The following is a 16,090-nucleotide window of genomic DNA, read 5'->3' on the forward strand; positions in this document are numbered from 1 at the left end:
TGATCCTAGAGTTGGCAAGTCCAAGTTTTTGTGTTGTTGGAAATTACAGTGTAACTTTGCTTCAAAAGGATTTCCACCATCACAGATGGTCTTTCAAGGTTAATATAAAAGGCAGATTGGCCTTTTGAGTTTTAGAAAGGCCATGTTGATTACATTACTATTAGATTGCATGGATGCCATTGCATGAGCATCAATTTTCGTCCATTTCCAAAAAAAAAAAGTTTACAGCCATACTTTAAATTATATAAAACAGTTGCAAAATGAGCAAACATATGCCATAAAAATATAAAAAAAAAAACAGATATTAATCTTCTAGAATGCCAAAATCAAAGAACATGTGAAAAGAACAAAAATAGTGTGTAACATATGCTCAGTTATTTGTTCAACCTTCCTGACCACATAAATTTCATAATAAATGCATTTTCTTTTTTTGCCAACCCTTTTTTCTTCTTCGCTCGCTCTCTCGCTCGCATCAATTTAAGGGTTCCCAGAGAATATCCATATGATCAAATCAACAAGGCCAAGTAAACAAACAAACAAACAAACAAACGTTACTTACGCTGACTTGCTGGTGCTGCTGTGCAGCTGCCTGTTGTTGCTGTTTCTGCTGCTGTGCCAGCTGTGCACTCATCAGTTTAGCCTGAACCTGCTGCTGTTGGGCTTGAGCCTGAGCTTGGGCCTGCACCTAACAGGACAACAAAGGACATGGCTCAGTATTTACAGTGATGAAATCCTAAATAACATCAGCACTAAAGTATTGGCTATGGCTAAACAGTCCTATGGAGAACAGTTCCTGCGTTTGGTCTCTCAAATGGTTCAGTAACGAGTTAACAAGATGCTGAACCTTGTAACACATGGCAAAACCTTTTTCCATTTCTTAAGGCTTAATTTTAGACATGGGATCTAGGAAAATCTGACCAACTCCAAGCCTCTTCATGTATTTCAGTTACATGTAGTTTCAAATGTTGGAATTCTCACTGTACATGTACATGTATAATCATTTTAACCCCACCCAGTGTTATACACTACAGAATCCCACCTGTGCTGCAGCAGCGAAGGCCACCTTCTGCTGCTGTTGTTGCTGCTGCTGCTTGTGTCTGGCCAGCAGCTGCTGCTGAAGCTGTAGACTACGGATCTGTGTCTGCTGTTGCTGGAGGGAGCCCTTCGCCTGAAGACAGGAAGAGGAACTTTGTTTGTTTTGCATAACTGGTCATCTGCCGTTAGATGTAACACACCAGTGAGTGAATGGCCATGAGATTTGTTATGTGGGCCAGCTCTTGGTTTAACATTCTTAAGTGGGTATTTCGAGCACTGGATCAACTCGCACAGGGATGGACCCTTTGCAATTTTTGCTTTCAGTCTTTTTGTCCCCAAAATGGAACAAGCAGAATGAAGTGTCACAGGGTTACATCAACTCCTTCCCAGCAGAAGAGAAGAAGTCTCAAAATCCATGTGTTACTTTCAGCACAAAGTAAAACAGAGCACCAACTGGACTGATGCCTGTATTGGCGTCAGTGCTTTAGACTAGAGACTTGTGCAAAAAAAATCTAAACAGAAAATGGTAACTTTAATCCATTACTTGACTCAAAATTGTCTTGGATTGGTTCTACTGAGAATTTAAACACTGTCAAAACACCACCTACCTTTAAGCAAAGGTACATTTTGATTTATTACAATTGCAACATTACAATAAAAGTGAGTTTTAGGCAGCAGTACGCTGGTTTTGTGATCCACACAGTAATATGTGGATATACTAAGAAACTGGAGCATTGAATAAAATCATTAATGTTAAATACAATAATTTTACATCCGAGATGTGATCTGGCCTGCAATCTCTGCTTGAACACACCAATGCTTCAGGATTTGTGAAGGAATTTCCAGGTTATGATAGACATTAGAGTTGAGAATATCAAAAATACAAGACAGTTGCACGCTGTACCTTTACCTGCTGGGCCCTGGTTGGCTGGGTGAGGCTGACGCTAACCCCGCCCACGTTGACAGTGCTGACCGTTACACCACCCGCTCCAGTCACAGGGAGGGACGACACTGGCACCGAGGCCTTGGTGAAGGCTAACTGGGCTACAGGGGTGGCCTGCACTCCCTATAGGGGACACAAATCAATCAATCAATCAATCAATCATCACACTGTGACAGGCAGAGAAGACTCTTGTCATGTAAAGCTAAACTGTACACAATTCAAGATTTTTAAGTCTTTGAGTTGTCTATAAGCTTTAGGAAATTGAAGTAACATCTTTTGAAAATGTGAAATGTTCAATATGCGCAATATCGCTTTGCAATGACCTTATTTTTTGCCAAAGTATGTGGCAAGGCATACAAGAATGACCGCTACCCTAATGAAGCACAACGAAAATTTTTGGCTGAATTTTTTTTCAGAAATGCATGAAATGTTACAGGGTTACATCAACTCCTTCCCACCAGAAGAGAAGAAGTCTCAAAATCCCAGTTTTATTATCAGCACAAAGTAAAACAGCACACCAATTGGACTGATGCCTGTATTGGCGTCAGTGCTATGTGAGAAACTTAGTCTTTAAGCACTTTCAACAAATACTCACAAGACACATGCACACACACTCTCTGTCTCTCGCAGAGAAACATACACACATAGATCAGACACACACACAGATCATAGACAAACAAGATCACAGACACACACACATCACACACACACACACACATTACACACACACATCACACACACACGATCATCCCTCACCTGCACAGCTGCCTGACTCTGTGCCTGAGCCTGTGCTTGTGCCTGTTTCTGCTGAAGTTGCTGCCTCTTGATGAGAGCCTGGACCTCCATCTCTGACATGGTGCGAGTCACAGGCTTCACCACCTGCTTCTGGGCCTGGGGAGACAACACACAAGTCAGGAAATGTCCAAGGATAGGATCGGGTTATTACCTTGCAACTTGAAAGGTTTCCTATATTCTGCATCACTATTTTCTAGAGCAATCCCAACATTATGACTAGCTTGCAAACAACTTTATATCTTTACCTACCAACAAAAACAAAAATGAACCTATATGTATTTGGGGTGATTTTACATGGAGAGACCCATAAATCAACAGTACATTTAGAAGCACAACTTGGCAAAAGGACAGCAAAAAAACAACAACTGGGATTCCAAACATTGATGGGATGGAAATAGCAGCACAATCCAATAACTCAGGAAGAATACTGTTGGTGACCCATGACTTGTGTGAGGATGCATCAGAGATTAAAGCATTCACATACAAAATCATTGCTATTCACAAAGACTAAAGTCTTGTATGTAAGATCAGCTGCTGTTCTATACTGACCTGTACCCTTTGCTATGCTGTCTGCTGTACCTGTGCCTGTACCACCCCAGTCTGGACAGTACTGTTGCTGTCATATATCTAATAACTGTACAGCTACTGTTCTATACTGACCTGTACTCTCTGCTGTGCTGTCTGCTGTACCTGTGCCTGTACCACGCCAGTCTGGACAGTAGTCCCGCTGGTCTTCAGACTGGCTTGTTGGGCGGCTTGCTGTTGCTGCAATCGCTTGATCTGCTGTTGCTGAAACAAAAGCCTTTCACTCAGTTCACAAGTCCAAAAAATGTTTGTCCTTGATTAAGAAAGTTCTCAAAGCTAAATCCTTCTTAAATAATCAACTTATTAACTCTAATAAGAACAAGATATATTTTAGGACACATGACAAACTGTGATAAACGTATTAAGCACTCAACAGCCATTCAACACTTTTATAATAAAAAGAAACAAACTGCACACTTGGCTGAATGTCTACCCTTCCACTGCACCCATTCAAAAACAGACGACACATTCTCTGAAACTACATTGTAATTTGTATGGTGGCCACTCAACCAAATTTAACAAGAAACAACCAGTCTGAAGTGTGTAACACGTTCATTTGTAATTGTAGTCACTGCTGAGCCTGTTTCTGCTAAGACTTAGAGCCTAACCTACCCCCTGCTCCCATTTCACAAACAAACAAACAAACAGTATGAAATGTGTAACACCTTCACCTGCAGTCTCTGCTGGACCTGTTTCAGCTGGGCCTGGCTGAGGGTTTGCCCCCCTCCCCCTTGCACCTGCTGTGCCTGTTGCTGCGCTCTCAGCTGCAGTTGTCTCTGCTGAAGGTACGCAATCTGCTGCGGAGTCAGGTTCGCCTTGGGGACTGTTGTCGTGCCGACGACCTGCTGACCTGTGGCTGCATTAAGGGAACAATCTTACGGTTAAAGGTATAGGTAGTTCGTTTGTTTGAACCTTTGTTTATTCATGAAATCTCAAATTGGCCAGCAGGCCACTTTTCATTGAGGTCATGAGGGAAGAGGCAATGGTCAGACAAAGTTGATACAGTTTACATTTAAAATCCTAATGAGTCTTATAAGTCTACAAATGTATATACACAATTTTTACATGCATAGTACAAATATATAACAGTGAGAGCTGCTATATATATATAAGAATACTAATTTTGTACCCTACATTTTCAAAATCTCTTCACCGTGGAAGGACCAAGACCCCCTTTCGTATCTTCTCCCTGATTGAGTGCTTTGCTACCTTGCTACCACTACACTTAAAAACAAAATCTTGGCTAGAATCCTGAAACACAACAGAAACGTGACACACATTTCTTACCCGCGGACACCACGGTGGTTGCCACGGTGACGGGCTGGGCCTGGACGCTGGTCAGCGTGGTGATGTTGGTCAGCGCTGTCGTGGCGACGGTAACCCGACCCTGGCTGGCCAGCACCGCCGCTACTTCTGTCGTGGTGGCCGGCCGCGTGGTCGTTCGGACCGGCGTGGAAATGGTAGTGATGGTGCCAGGCTGGAAGGGAGGGAGAGTGAAAATTTTACTCACAAAAAAAGTAAAAATCACATATTTTAAATGTATTTAGAAGGGTTGGTTTTTGTGAAAGCTCAGACCATAGTCTTCTTCAACACGGCCATAATTTCAGGTCAAAGTGAAGAAAGTTACGCATCATCGCTTCTACAAATGTAGCAGTACCAGTAACTGAGTATCATACAGAAAAGTAAGAACTTGCTACTATGCTACATAAATGCTACTATGGAAATAAATGCACTATATCAATATCATGTAATCTCCCTGGCATTTTCCTTTCTAACTAGAAATTACACATAGCAAATATAGCAAACTTAGTCCCTCTTGTAGTGCATAGAGAGAGACTGCAGGGAATAAACAGTGTTACTTCGATTAAATCAGTTTGTCCTCACTCTTAATTAAGCTTGTTTCAGTTCTGATGTTTCTGATTGAGGAGGAGATGCTGTATTAGTTCTGAGTGCTAATGCACTGCCAAAAAAAAATCAATAAACAAAGAAAACAAGAAAAAACATGAACAATACTTCACTTGCTTGTGGAGTCTTTTATAAGTGTGTTAAACCAGAGGCACTCCAGCTCGTGCTTCAACACATAGAATACAGGAAAACAAACTTGAACTTACCGTAGCGACGCCCTGCTGACTGAGGCTCATGCGCTTGTTGATGGAAGCGAAGGTGTTGGCGTTTAGACCCCCTGCAGGGTTCACCACCAGGCTGGTGGTGCTTCCCTTCGCCATGGTTACCGCCGTGAGGCTCGTCGTGCCGACCGCGATCTTATTCACCTGGCCAGATTGCTGCGGGAACAAAGAAAAGATGTAACTAAGAAAGCTGCTGCTTACCATGTAATGCTTAGTGGCACACTTTGGGAAGCTAGTTTCCTGTCTTATTTATTTATTTATTGATCTTTAGGGTAGTCCCTTCAGTTAACGTAGTAACTGATTTCCAAGGGAGCCCTATAACAATAATAATAACTCAAAGTACAAAAAATAATTACTAACATAGGATTGAACATAACAAAGCAATAATCCAATTCGGATTTGTAAATCATACAAGCAACTTAGGAAAACTTAAAAGAATAACAACTCATACTTAATAACAAAAACAACTCAAGATCACAAACTCATAAGGTCATTGGGCAGTCATTGCGGTCAGATGTCAGTGCCATTTGTCCTGATCAAAAGGACTGAACATAAGAAAGAATAATCCAATTCGGATCAGTAAATCATATACGCAACTTACTAGTAATAACAACTCATACACAATAACAACCCAAGATCACAAAAATCATAAGGTCCTTTCTGTCTCGGTAGCAGGGTATATTTTTACAGGGAGAGGTTGCTAGCCCTTTCCCTTATGTTTTTAAAAACAATTTTCCAAGGAGATAGGTTCAATACTGTAACTGTGTAAGGGCATTTTCTTCCTCGTGCTTGACAAATGTACCATCATTACCCATGTCATGGGAGACACTAGTACATTTTATCACTCCTTGTACAATAAACACAGAAATACAAGTCTTATTATAGTGTTTGACAAATGTTCTATTTGCTTTAAGGATAAAGAAGAATATCTAAAAAAAGGCCCTTTCTTGCCTTATGCAAAGGCTGCAAACTATATTGTATGTACATTGTATACCAAACACACTCACCATGACAGTTGCTGTCGTTGCCGTGGCAACAGGCTGTGCGACGGTGACTGTTCTCTGCTGTTGGACAGCAACCAGCTGCTGTCGCTGCTGTTCCGCCTGAGAAAACACCAACAAAATGTCGTAAGCGTGGCTGTCCTCATGGAACATTTCTTTACATCTGAAGAGGATGAAACTAACCAAAGCAAGGATGTCAATTTGCACCTCAGTAGAGTAAAGAAATCTAACGTTTGTGAGCGTGCAACATTGGCACCTGCTCAGAATTCAAAAAAATAATCTTTAGATTCTCTGTAAACTACTGTAGCCACAGTCAAGATGCCACAATGTTAAATTTTTAGAGATATTTCAGGTTAGTTTGTACAGAGGCTTGATCAGTACCCAGTGCTTGTCTTTCACGGCAAGTCAGAAGTCTAACGCGTAAAAATCATCACTTCAAGCCACCGTTCACACAAAATCCTTACAATCTTCTTAAACCATAAGTTACACTATTCACTTACAGTGGCGGCAGCCTGGGCTTGTTGTTGCTGTTGTTGTTGCTGCTGTTGCTGTTGTTGTTGCTGCTGCTGCTGTTGTTGTTGTTGTCTCTTTTCCCTGGCGATACGTTCTGCCCTCATCTGGGCCACTTGTACAGGAGGCAGGGGCTTGTCGTAGTTGATGCCACTGTGAAGACAGTAAAAAAAAATACCATCAAAATAAGGCAAACAGATATGGCAGACTCGACCCTTTTACCAAAGCTATCAAAAGGTTTAGCAATTGGAAGCATCTTTAACAAGTACTAACAGCTAGAACCAGATGAATTGTATTACAAACTTACCTTTCCTGCAGGACTGAGGCATGTTTTGGGTTCTTTTGGAATGGATTCACCAGCCTGTAAAATCAGAAAGGAACAAAAATTAAGTTACATTTAGAAAATACAATGAATACCCTCCAGTTTTATTCTGGAGTAACCTCCCATATCTTAGCAATTGTACACTCAGATGGGCTGATATTGTAAGCTGTAAGTAAAAATTATGTAAGAAATATGTAGCAGTCATTAACAACCCCCTGGGGATTATTCTAAATAGGCACTGAAAGTGGTAGAAAGCTTGTTGATACTGCTATTTGCCTTGTGTATGGAAAAAGCATATAAAACTTATTATTTCTATATCCATCACAGATGCACCTTAACACATGACTTACACTTGCTTGAGTGTCGGTGAGCGTTTGGTGGACATGAGCTTCATCAGATCAAACTTCTCAGAGAAGACCCGCGAATGTTCCGCGTTGTTGTCGTTGGCGTGCAGCTGGCTCGTTCTCATTGGCCGGTTGTTCTTCGTCTAAAAAAAACAAAACAAAAAACCTTCTACTTTAGAGTCTGAAATTCACACAGCATATGTTTCTCAAACAGACAAAAAACATCACACTTAAAGCCACCCAGCATTCAATCCCTTACAACCTGTACTAAAATAAGAACTCAAGTGAAGAGCTAAAGTATAAGTTGTCATACATAAAAAGTTAAAGATTTAAAAACTGAAAAAAGAAAAAGAGCTAAAAATTTAAGCTCACCCTATAGATGCCTTTGGACTTCTTTTGCTTCTTGCTGGGATTGGTGTCATACAAGATCTGCAGAGAGATAGGAAATAAGTTGCGTGAGCAAATGGATTGAGAGCAGAATTTTAACTGGACGATGTCATAAGCAAAGAGCTTTTTAACCACCATGCAAGAACAAGATAATAAAATGCAGGCCTGCACATGATTTTTGGCATATTCTGCCTAACTAGTCAAAATCAATATCACAGTGTAGAGTAAGATATGTACTGAAAGTGCCCACAACAAACACGAGTGTACTTCCTTTCCTTATTTCCTTAATCTAAAAACAAGAACGCAAAGCATAATAGATACTCTGGGCTATCAAAAGTACATGAAGAAGCTGCCAAAACATCAGCAGTTCACTGAGTTGATTTGAATTTTACATCCAGAAAAGTTTACTTTCAGTTCTTCTTATGTTATACTTTCTTGTACATTTATTGATTTATGTTGGCTTATTTTATTTGATTGTTTTGTATTACAGTAGAAGCCAGTTAATTGCACAATGGATTAACGCACACTTCTGTTAACTGCACGGAATCACCAAATCCCAAACCAGTGCGGTCCAGCTAGATAACTTCGCATTATTGCACCAGTCGGATAATTGCACGAAATTCACTGGCAAATAGATCGTGCAATTAAGAGGCTTCTACTGTATCTTAAATGGACTCCAGGAAGAATAGATTTTGCGATTGTAAAGTCTAATGGAGTTCGAAATAAACAAACAAACAAACAAGCAGGAGTGCTGACCTTGCCCTCCTCCCTAGGCACGATGACGCTCTCGTAGCGGTTCTTGCACTGCTTGGGGGAGCGGTAGCTGCGGCTGATGCTGTTCACCACGTCGCTCACCAGCTCCCAGTTGGGCGTGTGCGCGGGAGATACCACCATCAGGTTCAGGGGGAGTTCCAGCATCTGCTGTACAGCCTGGGGAAAGGGAAAACATTTATCAATGTAGCATGTGTAGTCAAGCAGTGTTCTCTCCACAACTTTTTTCTGTCCCCACGACTTTGAATAGAAGGAGGACTGGGGGAATGCTCCCCCAGGAAATTTTGAAATCTATTTCATTTGTTTCAGTGGCAAATTTTGCTGGATGACTTAGCTTGGTTCAATCAATATCTTTTACATACCAATTTTGGTCCATCACAGAGGATGGAATGGGCAAAATTTTTGTCCATCCCCAGCTGCAATATTCTGTCAAGGACAAATGCTGGCTAGAACCCTGCAGTCAAGTAGTTAGTAACCCTGCCTCTGGATAAAGAGGATGGGAGTTCTAATCCCAGGTTGCTCAGCCACAATGCATTTTACTGGAAAGGGTCTAAGTTTTATGGATGGGATGTTAAGGCTACGATCTATACTGTTCAATACAGATGGTACTGTCAAAGCACTTTCTGGCATATTGTACCAACTTAGTTCTTATCTAGTACTTTGACTTGACAGTACATATGATTTGGTGTATTGTTGAAGTGTTTACATGTTCTCCTATATCAGTGTTTCTTGGATACAGGCCATTTGCGTGATGTATTTTGTATATTTAAGTATCTGTAGGCGTAAAACATACACGTTTTGTACAGTAAGTCAAAGCTGCAAACAAATCAATAACCCTCACCGTGAGCAGCGCCCAGTCTTCATTGATGAGCCACTCTGGATGGTCCTGGACTCCTGGTTGGTGTCGATCATCGGCCGGTTCACCACGGGAACGGGTTTCATCGGTCGGATCAGTCGAACCAATAAACTAGGTACATGTAAATAAAAATAACCCTCACCGTGAGCAGCGCCCAGTCTTCATTAATGAGCCACTCTGGATGGTCCTGGTTGGTGTCGATCATCGGCCGGTTCACCACGGGGACGGGTTTCATTGGTCGGATCAGACCCTTCAGCTTCTGCTGCTTGGCCTCGCGACGCATCTTCAGGAGAGCGGCCGTCGGGCGGTCGAACAGGGAGCGGGGCGGCGGCTGGTGCTCGCCTCGACGAACCTTGTGCTTTCGTGCTGGCGTACATGAAGAAGAAAATGTCTTAGACTCAAAAAGAAGAGACTTCTTATCAACTGTTGATCCCAATAACCTCTGTGCTGAAGTTCAGTATGCGTTCATTGCATTGTAAGATTAAATCAACATAGATAAAATGTCACAATCTCTTTCCTAAGGATGGCTGGTGGGAGCTGAGGTAGTTAAAGCTGAGCTGTGAGGAAATAGGTGTAACATGTCTTTCCGAAGAGCACAACATTTTTGCCACCTAGGAAACTTTACATCCAAGTCAACAATCCTACCCACAAAACCACTGTTTGAAATCTGCATTCACTACATGTCAGAAGTAGTGGAATCATTCTCTGAAGTATCAAGGTTCCAAAAGTTTCAGTCAAAGATGCCAAACTTTGCATCGGAAGTCAACTACTTTAAATTCATCTACTTTTCTCATAGAAAGGAGGTTGCCATGTTTTAAGTTTGCTGTTGATACATTTCTGTAGCATCGTTGAACATACGATTCACAGTTACGGTATAGCTATTTGGTGGAGCAGTCATGACAAATAAAGCCACCACAAATATTTCAAGATTTATAATAGGATTTTTCAAGATATCTACCAAGACTAATAAACTTGTGCCATTACCTGCATGTGGGTCTAGCCTGACCCTCTTGTGGTCCTTCTTGACGTAGATGGGAGGCAGCTGTGACTCAGGGATGGTGGAGTGGTGGTACAGGAAGTTGTGTGCCGGGTCCATGTACACATCATTCTCATCCTGGGGTGGGGTGGGGGGCGACCACAGCTGCACAACACACACAGGTTTGGTTACAGCACTTTTCTATCATAAATTATTTTTCAATGGCCAAGTAACTAGAGCGTTTTCATTGGATTTGGTAGGTTGTGCATCCCAAACATAGCTAAGTCATCTCATCAATCCCTAAATTTTACCACCATTGGGGCACCACAGAAAATCTAGCAACCACAGTTTTCTCTAACCTTCTCACTCAGCTTTAATCCTCAATTTACTAGATAAATCATAAAAACATTGTTATTTTCAAGAACCTGGCTTTAAGTTACAGTTCTGATTACCCCAGTTTGACTTTCTTACCTTACCTACACAAGACTCTAGCAAGAAGACACTAAATTCAGCTTTGGTTAGCACAAGTACTAGAATTGACTTGTTTTGCCAGTTCATTCTAATGATGCTGAAGAGGAGTGCTAGATGTCTTGGAATCATGTTCACTTGTAGACATTGCAACCGTCTTCAAGAATTTTTTCCCAGGTCTTGGATTTCTATCCTTCAGCAACACATACACAGCTTTGGTTCCCAGTATTAGATTTGTTTCCCCTCCATTATTCTCCAACCTAAGGCTATGCCATTTCTCGGATTTTTGGCAATACGATAATGGCGGCACCACTCCAACTTTGGTCACTCTGCATTCATCCTCAATTTACCATAAGGCCACACCAATTCAATTTCTTGGTTCATGGATTTTGACATAAAAAATATGGAGCGACAGTGCGGAAAAAAAAATAAAAATTGTAAAATGGTTGGGGTAAAGATAAGGGCTGATCCAAAACAAAGAATAAAAAGTTTTCAGCTCGAAAAAAGTACAAAAACACTATTACTGTAAAGTAACAGCACCTGTTTGTTGAAAATCACAAAAGTAGTGTCAGTTTTTATGTTTGTCGCATTCTTCATGAATGAAAAATATAACTGCAATAATACTACCCACATTCTAAGTAGCTTATAATATAAAGGCCAATTTGCTACACCAGAAAGTTAGTGAATGGTTTCATTAATGGTGAAAATTTGCTGAGTGGTAATTTTTATTTTTTTTTCCAAAAATATAGGAGCGAGCGAATCCGTGAACCAATCAAATAAATTGGCATGGCCTAAAGTCCATAATTTGTACAACTGCCTAACCATTACAGTTCTGAATTACCCACTAGCAAACTGACTCATATGAGAATTTTTATTCCTTTTTGTGCACACCATCCCTTCCCCATATCAGGCTTTTCCCACTGGCTTGAGAAGGAAAAATGACAAGGTCCGCTGAACGAACTTACCGGCATCTTCTCCTTGGTGATGTCACAGATGTAAACCTGCAGATCAATGGGAGCAAAAGGTGTCAGGTTTGGACTAGGGCATTCTGTTCATTGGGGGTGGGTTCTCGTACAGATGTAGAAAATCTAGGTGGAGGTACGGTTCAGGTTGAGGTCCCAACCTGAACCAAATTGTCTGCTAAAAATTTTGAAATGAGCAATACTAAAAACAACGGTGCATTTCACTACTAAGGAATCTGTTTCATGGAGCATCTGACTTCAGTTTTGTCAAGAAATGTTCTTGAAATGAAGTTGTTTTTACATCTGATGACAAGAGACTCATGCAATCTCATTCCTGACACATGCATGTTCATGTACATAGGGCTACTAAAATGATCCTTGAAACCCCATTAGATCCCAATAGGTGGTGTGCTGGGTACGCCTTTGTGTTGCTCAGCCCCACTGCAGGCTGCTGTTGTTACACTCCTTACCCAATGGACCAGACTTGTGCCCTGATGGTTACCATCTGGTGTCCTTACTTACCAACTTGTCTTCAGTTGGATGATGGTGCTTGCTCTATTCAGCTACATTGTGAGCACATCATTATTGTGTTGCGTTTGTTTGACGACTGGGGTTCCCTTTAATGTTTGTGCATGTACAAGGGGCCAACGGCTGAAGTTCACATACCCTCCAAAGTAAGAAACCAGAATCAGAACATGCCTAAAGGATGTTTGAATTATGCCTTCTGGATAGTGGATCACACCCGCCCAGGACTGTCTCTAGCTTTCATGACAATTTTTTTTCATCCCACTCATTGAGAGCCTGTCCTGGATGGACAGGGTCAAGTTTTGTTCCGTCCCAACAAGCAAATATCTGTTCTAGGACAGAGGGCTGGGTCTGGGAGACAACCCAACCAGACTACCTACACTTGTAGGGAGAATATTTTGTGCAGTTTGGGCCGTCATAGGATTTCATCGAAGGTTGAAATGTTAACCTTCCTGCAGACACTCTCCTGGCTAATTATTACTCTCTTTGCTGAATTCTACTGTCCACACCCCCCTCCCCCATAGAAAGGCTACAGCTCTGTTCCACCCCAATGCATTAGGCCATGTTGATTTGATTACATGGGTGACATCCACCCTCCCATAAATTTTTGGTCGTCCCTCCCCAAAAAAAGGTTTCAACCATGCTGTTAATCGTACAAAGCAGTTGCAAAATGAGCAAATATAGACCATAGATTTGAAATTTTTTTAGAAAACTACACTAATGCCAACATCAATTCTAGGGTCAAAGAAGGTGTGAAATAACAAAAACGAAGAACACCTTGCCTGGTTACTTCGGTTTTGCAATGAAGGCAGCTTTTATGTGCCAAAATTTTGATCTTATTCTCATGCTCGCATCAGCTTTGTGGTTCCTTGAGGATTAGCCTGACTAAAATCAAGCCCCGTGGGGGGGAGGGGGTCATTAAGCCCAGCCTGCGAGAGCTTGTGTAAACACAGGCTACTTGAGGATGTCATCCACATAACCAAATCAACATGGCCTTATCTCACTACACTAACACACTCAAACCAGCACCCAGCATTCACACCCAGGCAGCAGTATTTCCCCTTGGTAGCCTGGGATGGCAGAGGCAGCGTGAAGAAACTTTTCAGAACATGATGCAAGAAAAAAAATATTGAGAAATTTGCTAACATATCCTTATCAAGACTGCAGTCAGCAACAAAAATAATAGGAACAAGCCCAATTTGTTGAATACAATGTTGACAGAAGGATTGTTTTCAAAAGTGTTCGAGAGCAGTTTTGCATTTTTGGCTGGATGTATCATCTTTTGGTAAACTGTGAAAGAATCACTTGAATCTAAAAGTCAACTTGCAAACATGTGCACCAATTTCAGTTTACAAATTTAACCACATCCAAAATTAGTTAGTACTTTTGCCAATCTCTTTTCTGACGCAAATTTGCAAAAAACAAAGAGCAGAAGCAAAGCACGTTCTCTTGTGAAATGGGGCGGCGGACGAAAAACAAAATTTTTGCTGGTTTGCAGCTGACACGCTGGCCTTTGCCATTCCAAACTACTCAATTTGGCTTGGTTAAAGGCGGCCTGTGTTGTCGTCAAAGGCCGTCTGGAGTTGGGGAGATCTGATCTCTGTACAAAAAGGCAGCCACAGAAAATCCCCCCGAGAAAACTGTGGCTATGATAGAGTTGCTACCACCCTGCCATCCACTCATCTGCATACCAAGACGAAATAAAGCCACACAAGGATGGAACGCCAGACAACGTGGTTCAAAGTGTAGTAGTGTTCTCTTCTTTCAGTCCTTTTCTTTATTATTATTATTTATTACCACAGCTGTGCATGGCAGTTCTGCACATCACATGATCATCGAGAACAAAGGAGGTCAACCGAAAATCGCACATTCATGTACATTTTAGCCTAGACATCATGTACCTTTACAGTGGGACCAACACAAAAGTCAATTTACATTCCTTTTCATAATCTTTCTGGACATTGACGAAGTTCAAAAAAGCAGCAGCATTCATAATTTTTTAGTGCCAACCATCGCAGGGGCTAGTCTCTCTCTCTCTCTCTTGATAACTTTATACATCGCTCAGAAATATACCTGTTATCATTTAGCACTTTAGATATAGAAAATTTGTTTGCTCCTAACTATATTTCGTTAACCGCAGGTTGGTACAGTAAGACAGAATGGCTCAACTGTTTCCATGAAGCTCCATTTGTAGAGAGCTCGAGCTAAACGACCCCGACAACCTAGAGCTTCTTCTTGTGGGAGACTTTACAGGGGAAGTGCTTCGAGAACTACTTCTCGAGCCACTCCTTGAGCTAGCTCGCGACCTCGTAACTATCGCTACTTCTGTTCGGGGAGATGTTCGTATTTTTGCCGGCGGCGAGGTTTTCTTGTTTCTCACGCCGTCAACGACCAACGGGGGCAATTTTGTTTTTTCTTGGTTCTGTGTTTTCCCTTCCGCATTTTTTAAACGATCCCTAGTTTTGTGGACGGTGTTGTTTTTAACAGACTTGCCCGCCGCGTTCGGGCGGAGCTTTTTCCTAAGGTTGCTGCTACCACCGCTGTCGGTGGAGTCCCTGGAGCTAGCGACTTTGCGCTTCTTGCTAGACTTATGCACCTGGTTCTTGGCGTCGTCTTGGGAGTAGGTGAAGAGAACTTCATCATCTTCCATCTCTGCACGCCTTTCTTCCTCTTCCTTCAGTGCCTGGAGGCGCCCCAGCTCCCAGTCTTTCTTGGCAGCTTCCACTTGTTCCTGCGTAGAAGCAAAGCAAAGAAAACTCTTCATGGAGAAGCAACAAAGGGCTACCCATTGTAAGTCACTGCAGTTCTAAACAAAAGAACTAAACTAAAAAGAAACACTGAAAGTGATAAATGGTGTGATTTTAAGGTACACAAGCAAACTGAAACCTTTGGAACACTTAAGTAGCCTACTGGGTACATATTATCTGTTGCTTACAGGGTTCAACACCAAGAAATCAATGACTTCAAGGTTCATAAGCAAGTTGAAACAAAATTTATAAGTGTTTCCCTCAAGAAAGACCACATAAACGACAGCATCACGCCCTGTGGTATCCCCATGATGGAATTTATGTATGGTCAAGTCCACAACTCAGCCAGCATTGAATCCCCAGCTGGTCTTGGTATTTGACCAATGTCTCAAAACTCCATCCTCCTACGCAGGGACATCCAACTGTCAAACTGCCTGTCTGGATGTGCCCTGCTCTTTCAACTGTCACTCATAGTTCCTGTGGGCGTCCCCCCAAAACCAGCTGTCAGCCAATCAGAGAATAGGCTTTCCGTTTTCAAAAGCTGTCTCGCATGTATAAGGGAACCTCATTAATATTCATAAGCAGGGCGGTCAGGAACTAAGGGTGACGGTTGAAAGAGCAGGGCACATCCAGACAGGCATGCATTTTTATGTGGGGAAGTTTTAGAAAAAATGTAGGCACCCTCAGCAAAAGGCAACAAGCAGATTCACCAAAACAACTAATGAATATGAAAATAG

At 41.8% G+C, this 16,090-nt stretch overlaps 1 protein-coding gene across 1 annotated transcript in view; it reads right to left on the bottom strand.

The window, feature by feature from the left end:
• LOC118425321 (E1A-binding protein p400-like) overlaps nucleotides 1-16,090 on the bottom strand; it is a 54,560-nt gene that overhangs the window by 4,801 nt on the left and 33,669 nt on the right. The window contains exons 36-53 of the mRNA XM_035834128.1: nucleotides 15,203-15,412; nucleotides 12,085-12,120; nucleotides 10,660-10,816; nucleotides 9,818-10,041; nucleotides 8,805-8,978; nucleotides 8,034-8,090; nucleotides 7,668-7,804; nucleotides 7,303-7,356; nucleotides 6,986-7,148; nucleotides 6,492-6,587; nucleotides 5,470-5,640; nucleotides 4,637-4,835; nucleotides 4,024-4,214; nucleotides 3,434-3,562; nucleotides 2,735-2,869; nucleotides 1,940-2,101; nucleotides 1,040-1,168; nucleotides 560-685 (exon numbers count right to left, since the gene is read on the bottom strand). Coding sequence (XP_035690021.1) covers nucleotides 560-685; nucleotides 1,040-1,168; nucleotides 1,940-2,101; nucleotides 2,735-2,869; nucleotides 3,434-3,562; nucleotides 4,024-4,214; nucleotides 4,637-4,835; nucleotides 5,470-5,640; nucleotides 6,492-6,587; nucleotides 6,986-7,148; nucleotides 7,303-7,356; nucleotides 7,668-7,804; nucleotides 8,034-8,090; nucleotides 8,805-8,978; nucleotides 9,818-10,041; nucleotides 10,660-10,816; nucleotides 12,085-12,120; nucleotides 15,203-15,412 — 2,550 coding nt within the window. The remainder of the gene's footprint in view (nucleotides 1-559; nucleotides 686-1,039; nucleotides 1,169-1,939; nucleotides 2,102-2,734; nucleotides 2,870-3,433; nucleotides 3,563-4,023; nucleotides 4,215-4,636; nucleotides 4,836-5,469; nucleotides 5,641-6,491; nucleotides 6,588-6,985; nucleotides 7,149-7,302; nucleotides 7,357-7,667; nucleotides 7,805-8,033; nucleotides 8,091-8,804; nucleotides 8,979-9,817; nucleotides 10,042-10,659; nucleotides 10,817-12,084; nucleotides 12,121-15,202; nucleotides 15,413-16,090) is intronic.

The sequence above is a fragment of the Branchiostoma floridae genome, chromosome 11, assembly GCF_000003815.2.
Source record: "Branchiostoma floridae strain S238N-H82 chromosome 11, Bfl_VNyyK, whole genome shotgun sequence".
In the NCBI taxonomy this organism is placed as follows: Eukaryota; Metazoa; Chordata; class Leptocardii; order Amphioxiformes; family Branchiostomatidae; genus Branchiostoma; species Branchiostoma floridae.